Raw genomic sequence first — 9,084 nt, 5'->3', positions numbered from 1 at the left:
TAGAAAACAAACTGCGCCTAAAATACTTGTACTGTACTATTGTTCTCTGGCCCATCTGGCAGCAGAGCGCATTTACTCGTACAAATACAAATACCCGGTCCCCGAGCGGCATGCCACCGCACCGACACGGCCTACCAGGCTACCAGGTCAAATTGCAATGAAAATGACCAGTGGCCTGTAAAGCCGTTTCCACGGCTAGACAGGACAGCAATATGTCAACGACATCTGGTATTCTACTCCAGTAACATAAAACCTGTAGCAAACTTTTTTTTTAAATGGAAATTTTCCTGAAATACATTCACATTTTCCCTCCTTTCTGTTTTGGTTAAACCGGCTGCACAATATATAACTGGACCATAAGTATCCATTACAGGTCTTTTTGTTTACAGGATGGTTCTTCAATCATAATATTTCACATGTATAATGGCATTTCCGTTCATCTCTACAAGATTATTTACTCCACCAACCTAAATTTTATAATACATAATACACTTCATGCTATACCCTCTCTTCTGTACCAACTGCAACTAGTGCTACAATTTCAATGATTTTTAGGCATGTTATTCTGGCACAATAGATTACAAATGATTATCATCCAATCTTTGTCAATGAGCATCTAGGCCACAAAATCATGCAGTAGAGGCGACTGTTTGAACCGTTGGCGTTGATCCATTTGGTTCGTCGATTCATAGTCTGTAGAGGCAGTGGCAACACCTGGAGGAGCTGTGGTGTTGTAGATGTCCTCTTCCCTGACGGCAACATAACCTGGCTGGTGAGTGTTTGGGGCTGAAAGACTGTTCTCGGTATGCTGTAGGCCCAGCGTCAACGACACATTGCTGTTTCCGTTTCCCCCAAGCTCTGCCAAATGGTAGGCCATGAACCGCGCGCTCTCATCGGAGTGATGAGCAATGGCATCATGGAGGAGACTGGCATCCGTCTCGCCAGGTCTTTGGTCCTTCAACAATAGGTTCATGAAGCCGTCATCAGAGTTCACCTCATTGTGGAAGCTGGTCGGTGCTCCAGTTAGATCCACCATCCCAAAGTTGCCTTTAGATTCAGCCAGCATAGAGCATTTCAGATCTTGCATTTCCTCAGAAGATGCCACTTTGTCCTTACTTCTCGGTACATTCTCAGAAGAGGAGTTTGAGTCAAGCTCTGCATCCCCTGTCTCTTCTTTATACATGTCTTCGATCATCGGTTTCCAGAGGCGGACACGAGCATTTATGAACCAGTTCGAAATCTAGGACAAGGAAGAATATAGATAAGTTGAAGTTCAGCAAACTGATTTGATTTATTAAGTTCTACAGCGAGACAGGTAGCCTTCAGAAATCATTTTGTGCACATTCAAAGCCAAACACCCTATATGGTTTTTGTGTCTTTTATCCCAGAATAGCATGATGCAGGTTCAATTTACAAGCTATTCATTGATGGAGCAGGATACAAATTTAAGATGGCCTATCTGCAAACCATGGACATACATGTGGATGGCCTGTTATGAGCAGTAACCCTGCAGCATGATTGTTAGTTTATACCACTTGGATACACCAACATACATTAGTCACCCCAACACACACATGTTGATTTTAGTACTCACAATAATGTCAATGATTAGTGAAAAAATAATTGTGATAAATGTAACAGATAGCTTGGTAGCATAACAGAATACCTGACTTCTTGTTAAACCAGTTTGCCTCGCTAGCATTAGCTTTTCGGAATCTTTCGGATACCTGAAAAAATTAACTATGTAATGAGAAATAAAGCAAAAAGGGGCAAGTGGAGGTAAATACATACTAAGTAATAAGTAACTTACGGGTCAAGGAAGTGTTCAAATAGCCAAGCACGGAGAATTGATACTGAGTTTTCAGGAAGCCCCCTCTGTGGCCTCCAAGCATTTTGCTGTAACATACCATACTGTTGAAAAGCTCGCTGTTGCCTTAACTGCTGATCAATGTAACGGAGGCGAGTTAATTTGCCCTCTCTGCCGGATGAATTCTCCTCCTCGCCAAGTTTCTTTCGGATAACATTGACCTGGTCACTGATAGCATCCTTCAGGCATCGGAAATGTCGTGAAATCGTCTGAAGGGCAACTGCAGTATAAGGTTTGGCAGCTCCAGATCCAGCAACCATATCGAAAGATGAGACTACAATTTGCATTTGATGATAATAATGCTTGTACTTTCGGTCCACCTGAAAAATAACAGCTTGATGTCAGATAGCTTATTGAGGATAAGCTGCACTAGACACTGAATACTGTTAGCTCTTTAGCTTGCCAGTAAACCCTATTCCTCCTGTTGAGTGATGTGGATGTTAGTACGTTGCATCAAGGCAGTGGCAGTTCAGTTGCGGATGGCAAGAAGGGCAATGCCATGGCCGTATTGTAGCAGCAGGAGGTCACATGTTGCGGAAGGATACGCATCAGCAAGCAAATGAAAGGGAAGAGAGTCTTTTCAGAAATAGCATTGCATTACAAAGTTTAGGATTAGAAGAGTCTGTTCGTTAGGAGTTTGTATTTTAATAGAAAAGGTCAAGGACCTAACAGTCCAATATACGAGGATGCCATGTATTCTGTTTGTATCACGTTTGAAATATTCTGTTATCTCTGAAATATTCTGTCATCTAGTCTATGTCTAAATATATGAGGAGTTTGTATCACGTTTGAGGGAAGTAAAAGAGAACCAATCTATTATCTCTGAAATATTCTGTCATCTAGTCTATGTCTAACTAATATTCTAATTCCTCACAGCCACACCTTCTGGCTATCTTCAACACAGTACTTAACCAGTTGTGGATCGAGGTTTGCATCATTGAGCCTGTGTTAAGACCAGTTTGTTTTGTTGAGGGGGAACCTTTTAAGCTCTTGCAGTCACTTGGCATTTTAATAGTAAGCATGACTTGCAAACTTGTTGGTGATCTATTGATCAGCACTGCAATTAGATACACAGCAGTCGTACTCTAAAATATGCTTAGCTCTTGTTTGGAGGGGCTTGAGTTAAAACTTAAAACTTCCACAAGCTTAAGCCATGAAAATGTTGGTACATAAGCAGCTAAGATTTCTTAAGCCTGGACCACCAGAAACCTTTGACCCATCTCTCCTAACTTTTTTACGGAGCCCACATCTGAATTCTTGTTAGAAACCAAACCATTCTGAACAAACTCTGGATCATGATCCATCTATTTTAGTCTAGTCAATATTAAGGCCATGCCTCCTGATTGGGTCGGTATTCCAATTCCAACCACTACTTTTTCTAAGAAAACAACAGGACATGCGGTTGACTTCAGAGATTTAGGAAACTCTGAGCTGCTTTTTCTCGAGAAGAAAAGGAACTCTTTGTTGCAATTACCACATGATCAGGTCTATGGAACTTTTGGTTAGAGTATCTAAAATTAAGTTTATTTTTGTCAGTCACAAGTCTATGGAACTATGGATATTCATGCGCATTATACGTATATCATTTAGTCAAGCAAAAGATGATGGTTGTCATGGTACTTCAGTTTGGTTTCAACAGTAAATTACGTGGCAGTAGACTTACACACCTCATCCAACATCGCCAAAAGTTTCGCCATCTTATTCTGGAGCTCTTGTTTCTCAGCTGCAGAGATCTCAGCTGCCGCATTGGCAGTTGTCTCCTGTGGGTTGGAAGATAATCCCTCGCTTTTTGACACCCCATGAGCCTCTTTGCCATCCACTTTTCCTGTTTCAACCTGGTCTTTCTGTGCATTCTGCTTTATAATCTTCCAAACACTGACGATTTCATCGAGCAATTCTTGTGCTGCCTTCAAATATTTTGAGTTCCTGATTGCCCGTGAGGCCTCTGACTGCATATCCTTCGTAATGTTGTGATCACCCTGGTAAGACTGTGCTGCCATTAAGTCTGGCTTCATGGACCAGTATGGGTATGAAGGTGCCAGGATATGGGTGTGGAGGCCCAGAGACAATCCTTGGCCTGGTGCTGATGGAACACTTGTCGAATTGTGGCTGTTCAACAGGCCAAACTCGAGCTGCGCACCGTTGTGGGTATCATTGTGGAGGAGATCACCACCAGTGCTGTGTGCGCCATCCATGAAATGTGTTAACATTTCATTTCTCATATCTTTGGCAGGACCAAAGGAGTGTTGATCCGTAAGTGAAGTGACCATGTTAGGTTCCGTTGACGATGAATGGTGTGAGATTTCTGAAGGATGGCCAGACAGCTCCATGAAATTCTGATGAGACTGGATAATGCCATTGAATTCTGTATATGGTCCAGAAGATGCATTGTTTGAATAAATCAAGTTCCCTAGGGCTGCTGAGGACACAGGATATGATGCACTGCCCGAGTCAGGCGAGTACATGGTTTGTGAGTCTCTTTCATTGCCCGGGCTCGAGTAATAATTGGACATTTCACAGTTATGACTGCACACTTGTCAAGATTACTGCAAAGGCATGGATATCTATGTAGAAGCAACTGCAAAGTTCCCGAATCAAATTTTGATTGACCTTCCTGCAAGGGGAAACAGAAGTTGAAGATAACACTTAAGCAAAATATTATCCGCAAAAAAAAGATTAACCGAACAAGGAATAATTTCTTCCCTAAAACAGTAAGAGTGGAACAAACTAACAACATTGCAACCAACGCAAAAAAAACTGTTTCTGTTTTCTTCTGAAGGACACAAGATAACCACAATGGCCATCACGAGTGATTAAAGCCCAGAACTTCAGATCCTAATTTTTTTGGCAGCAGTTAGCCAGTTACCACCTCGCGTAAGGTTACCACATTTTGTTCTTTCGTTTTTAACATTTGTAGAGAAGAAACAGACATTATGCTCAAGAAAAAGGACAATACAAAATGACAAGGCAAGATGCTTGTTTGCAGGCTAAAGGTACAGGTGGTCCTTCATCTATGAGCTCAGCTAAGTTCTTGGCTTTTTGCCCCTTCCTTACCAAGATGATGAGAATGCGGTTGCAAATTCCTTCTGTTTCGCCATTCAAAGGAGCCAAACCAGATAATCCATTCTACACCGCATAATTGCAAGAGCACGAATGCTTTCTATTCTTGAAAAATGAATTGGTCTGTACTTAAATACAATTATATTTCGGTGATACCTGGTTCAACAGATGGACGGCCGAGGAGGCGTGCACACCACTCAGCGCTCCTTCACCAGCCCAGGAACAGCCCAGAAGATATGAAGGAGTACTGCTTGGGAATCAATCTGAAAGAAGAAATGAAATGGCATGAGATTACTATTGAGAGAGCACCTATATAGAAATTACTTTCCTCCTTGTTTGCAGCTCAAATTTAAAGTAATTTTTAATGATATGAAAGAGGTGGGAGTGAAACCAGGAGAAATCTCCAAGGCGAAACCTTGTCGTCAGTTGTCACACACAATAGGATAACTAAATTCTGGCGAGAAGAGCCAAGAATTTCCATTGCATAAAAATTTAAAGATAGCAATCCAAACAAGAACCACCAACAACAGGGTTTTCAAGAAGATGGATTTAATGCAGGCACCCAAGGAAAGAAATAATTCAAGAATGGGCAACAAAATCAAAAAGGATTCCACCATAATCAAGCTCGGTTCTATCATTGCGCCCATAAGTCTCTACTGGTAGTTGGGGGAGCAACTAGAAACTCACAGCCCACCGATACCAAATGAAAATTCAGCTCCCAAGACCACCAGGAAACCCAGAATTCAAGAGGACAACCACGAATTCAGAGGCAAGAGGTGAAGAACGGACAGCTTCTTCAATCCCCAGCACCAACAAAACCAAGAACTTGAAGTGGGGAGGTAAAAAAAGACCATCGATTAAGCTGCCCAAAACCCCAATACCTTCAGTTCCTCCAGAAAGCCAACTAAGACTCCACTAAAATCTCCAGACAGGGCTCGCAATCTCCAGACCCCCCCCCCCCCCCCCCCCCCAAGTCGAGCCCAGCCGGAGACACAGAAAAAACTCAGAATTCAGAGAAACCAGCCAGCCCTATCATCTATCGCCGCCCTCAAAAACCAAAAGGACTCGAAGAGACCAACCAATCATTGAGAGCTCATAACAGCACCGCGGAAAAACAAAAGGATTGGTTGCACCCACTGAGATCAGGCAACACAATTTTCCGAAGCAAAGAAGAAGCAAGAACCGGAGCAACTAAAAATCGTATGCCCAGCCAGGGAATATGCACCAAGGAATTTCTGTTGAGCAGGGGCCAATGATGCAGAGAGGGGGGTTTAGAATATGGCGGAAGGGGGGAGAGAGAGAGAGAGAGAGACCTGAGGGTGGTGTGCTCCTCATGGGAGGCAGCAGAGGGTGCAAAGCGAGAGCAGCCGAGCAGGCAGGGATTGCTGTCACGAGACCCAAGCAAGCTCCTTGCTGATCTGGGGAGACGGGGTCGAGAGGCGAAGGGAAGGAGGAAAAAGAAGAAAATCAATCCCTCTCTGCCAGCATGGGGACAAAAACAGATCCCAAGATTACAATATCAAAACCGCAAAAAGGAGGAGAGAGAAGCGCTCTCTCTCTCTCTGCCGCCCTCCTCTTGTTGCTTTTTTTTTCATTGTCTTGCTTCTTCTTCCTTCTTTTGCCATCCGAAATAATGAATAAACAAAACAAACACCACCAACCACTAACAACTGTAACCAATATAAAATAACCTAAAATAATGGGGGGGGGGGGGGGCAAAGAAATTTCTCTTTCCCTCACTCTTTTCTTCGTCTTTATTATTGGTGCTGTTTAGCTGTTAGGGGGTGGATTATTGGGTGGGGTTGGGGGGTTTGGAGGGTTTAAACCTAATCCGGCTGTTGGAGAGGCATTTGGTTTGGCGGTGCGTGCGTCCACCACCACAGCTTCCAGTTGCTTCTGGTCTCACGATAACGCGTCTCGATTTATTTTATTTTCAAATCAAACGTGTGTTTGTTTGATACTGTGGAGTATGTATGTGTGCGATATAAATTGTACTCCTACTTTGTCAAGTTTATTGTTGGCAGGAAATAAACATGCACAGAAATAGGGTCGGTACTCCATGGCATTAGTAATAGAGTTATATATGTTGACTGTTAGATTGGAAAATGAGCGTTCTATATTGACTCATGTATTGTAGAAAATACAAAGCACCGACGGACCCAGAGTAAATTCTATTCGAGGGCTGCTGATCCGGCAGAAGATGAGGACAATCATCAGGCTTAATGTAAAGAGAGTGGGCTTTTAGCTGGTTTTGCTGTGAGATGGTTTCTGGGCAATGGGAAGTGCTGGTTTTAGTTCCGTGGGTTCAATGGCAAGTTCCTTGGGCCAGAAAGTTTTGAATTTTTTTTGCTTATTTATCATTGACAAACTATCGATTTGTTGATATGTCACGGAATGAACACATCTCATTTATGTAACAGACCATTTTTTGGAGTTCTTCAAAACCTTTTTCCTACAAATGACTACCGAAATTTTTCGTTGAATTAAGCTTCGTTAATTCAACATTTGCTATAAGCTGCGGCTTTAAATTGAATTAACATCAACTAGAATATAAATTTGATTTATACTGGCTCTTTTGGTTGGTTTATATTTTATTTGGATTCTAAATATTCAAATTTGCACATTTGAATTTTCCAGGATTTTAAGAGTTGATATGATATATATTATAATCCATTTGATTTGTCAAAAAAGAAAGCTTTTCTTTTTATGTTTAGCCTTGGGCTGAAATGCGAGCCCATCTTTCCTCCCTCTCCTTCGCTAGGGCATCTCTCCCCTGGCCCAACCTTGACCGAGCCTCCTGCCCTCCCACCCCCGAGTGCACCATCTCTTCTTAGGCACTGTTTGTTTGGACCTTTAAAAAAGGCACTGCTTGTTTGAGCTTCTATTTCAGCTTTGGGTGCTTCTAGCCCTCTAAAAAGCACGTGAAGCTGACACCTCCGGACGTGCTTCTCAACTTCACGTGTAAACGGGGAAGTGTTTTTTTTAGGGCTAGAAGCATCAAAAGCTGAAACAGAAGGACAAACAAACAGGACCTAAGGGATGATCTCACCCACTCACTAGAACCGTCGCCTCCAACAACTGAAGCCGCAACTCCTGCAAGGCAAACCATCTGCCGCAGCCACAAATCCCGATGGCCTCCTCCCTTCTATCGCCCTGCACACCGCGTCGTCCCCCCTGCACACAGCCACGCCACTGCTCGCAGCTGCCACTCTCCTCCCGAACCTAGAGTAATCTTGGCAACTGGGTACACCAGACTTGGATACCAAATAGGAAAAATGCATTGAAAACCACAAAAGTACTAATATATTAACGTTGTGCAAAAATTAACTAGAACAGGTTGGGACTCAAAACCCAAGTATCCATAAACAATATGAGCCCCGAAATTAGAAATCACATATGTGTAAATTCAGATCCCAAAGATGAGAAACACGAAAAATTAATGTCTGGTCATCTGCAGTACACTACTCAGAAGTCAGAACACAAACATGAGCAATACATAAATTGCTCTGAATATAGCAGAGCATTGGTGATAATTAACACATGTCTCATGCTATCTGAGAGCAAACCTGTGATTTTCGGCCCACAATTTTGAGATTTTACAATGTCGTTGAACAAGAACGCAAGTATTTCAGTTTTATAACCATCACTAGACAATTGAACCCGTAAAAACTTGCTTTTCTAAGGAAATTCCTTCAATTAAAACGTCAACCTCATTAGTCATTAGTTTTACAATTCATCCAAACCAATGCACATCACACCGCACCAACAACAACAAGAAAAAACAAGAGGCAGAAGGAGGGAAAAATTGGTGCCTCGCCCATGCATACCTTGATGTTACGCTCGAAGGGAGTAAGAGCGCAGCTTGGGGTCAATCCCGTCGCCCTCGAAGTCGTTGATTGCGAAGTCAAGGTCTGGCCGCTTGCTTCAGAAGACATTCATGGTGCACATCTCGCGGGGGCGGCTGGTGGCATTGATAGTCTCCTCACGGATCATCTTCTCGCCTCATCGTCGTCCTCCACCTCCTCTATACACCATCGCACGAACGATGCCGGCTCTTTCTCCCCATCCAGCCACCGTCCCTCTTCCTCTTTAGGTTTAGTCCTGTGAGGGGGAGATGGAAAGGAGAGGGCGTGGCGCGGAGTTAGTGGGAGGAAGGA

The 9,084-nt window shown here is 43.1% G+C and overlaps 1 protein-coding gene across 1 annotated transcript; it reads right to left on the bottom strand.

The window, feature by feature from the left end:
- Positions 1-319: 319 nt before the first annotated feature.
- On the bottom strand, positions 320-6,504 carry LOC100829358 (BEL1-like homeodomain protein 7). Its single transcript, XM_003561294.4, has 6 exons — positions 6,241-6,504; positions 5,084-5,190; positions 3,535-4,481; positions 1,811-2,187; positions 1,667-1,727; positions 320-1,240 (listed from the first exon to the last, which is right to left on the bottom strand). Exons 3-6 carry the CDS (start codon positions 4,378-4,380, stop codon positions 617-619), a joined length of 1,908 nt encoding a protein of 635 aa, XP_003561342.1. The 5' UTR covers positions 4,381-4,481; positions 5,084-5,190; positions 6,241-6,504; the 3' UTR covers positions 320-616.
- Positions 6,505-9,084: the final 2,580 nt, after the last annotated feature.

This window comes from Brachypodium distachyon, chromosome 1 (genome assembly GCF_000005505.3).
Source record: "Brachypodium distachyon strain Bd21 chromosome 1, Brachypodium_distachyon_v3.0, whole genome shotgun sequence".
Taxonomy (NCBI): Eukaryota; Viridiplantae; Streptophyta; class Magnoliopsida; order Poales; family Poaceae; genus Brachypodium; species Brachypodium distachyon.
The sequence above is the reverse complement of the archived record's forward strand: the minus strand, read 5'-3'. Positions and strand labels throughout refer to the sequence as shown.

Excerpts from the sequence above, each read along its gene's own strand:
- LOC100829358 (XM_003561294.4), bottom strand. The coding sequence starts at position 4,380 with ATGTCCAATTATTACTCGAGCCCGGGCAATGAAAGAGACTCACAAACC. Across the intron at positions 2,188-3,534 it reads TTTTGGCGATGTTGGATGAG|GTGGACCGAAAGTACAAGCA; the intron begins GTGTGTAAGTCT and ends GTTATTTTTCAG. Across the intron at positions 1,241-1,666 it reads CTGGTTTAACAAGAAGTCAG|ATTTCGAACTGGTTCATAAA; the intron begins GTATTCTGTTAT and ends TCCTTGTCCTAG.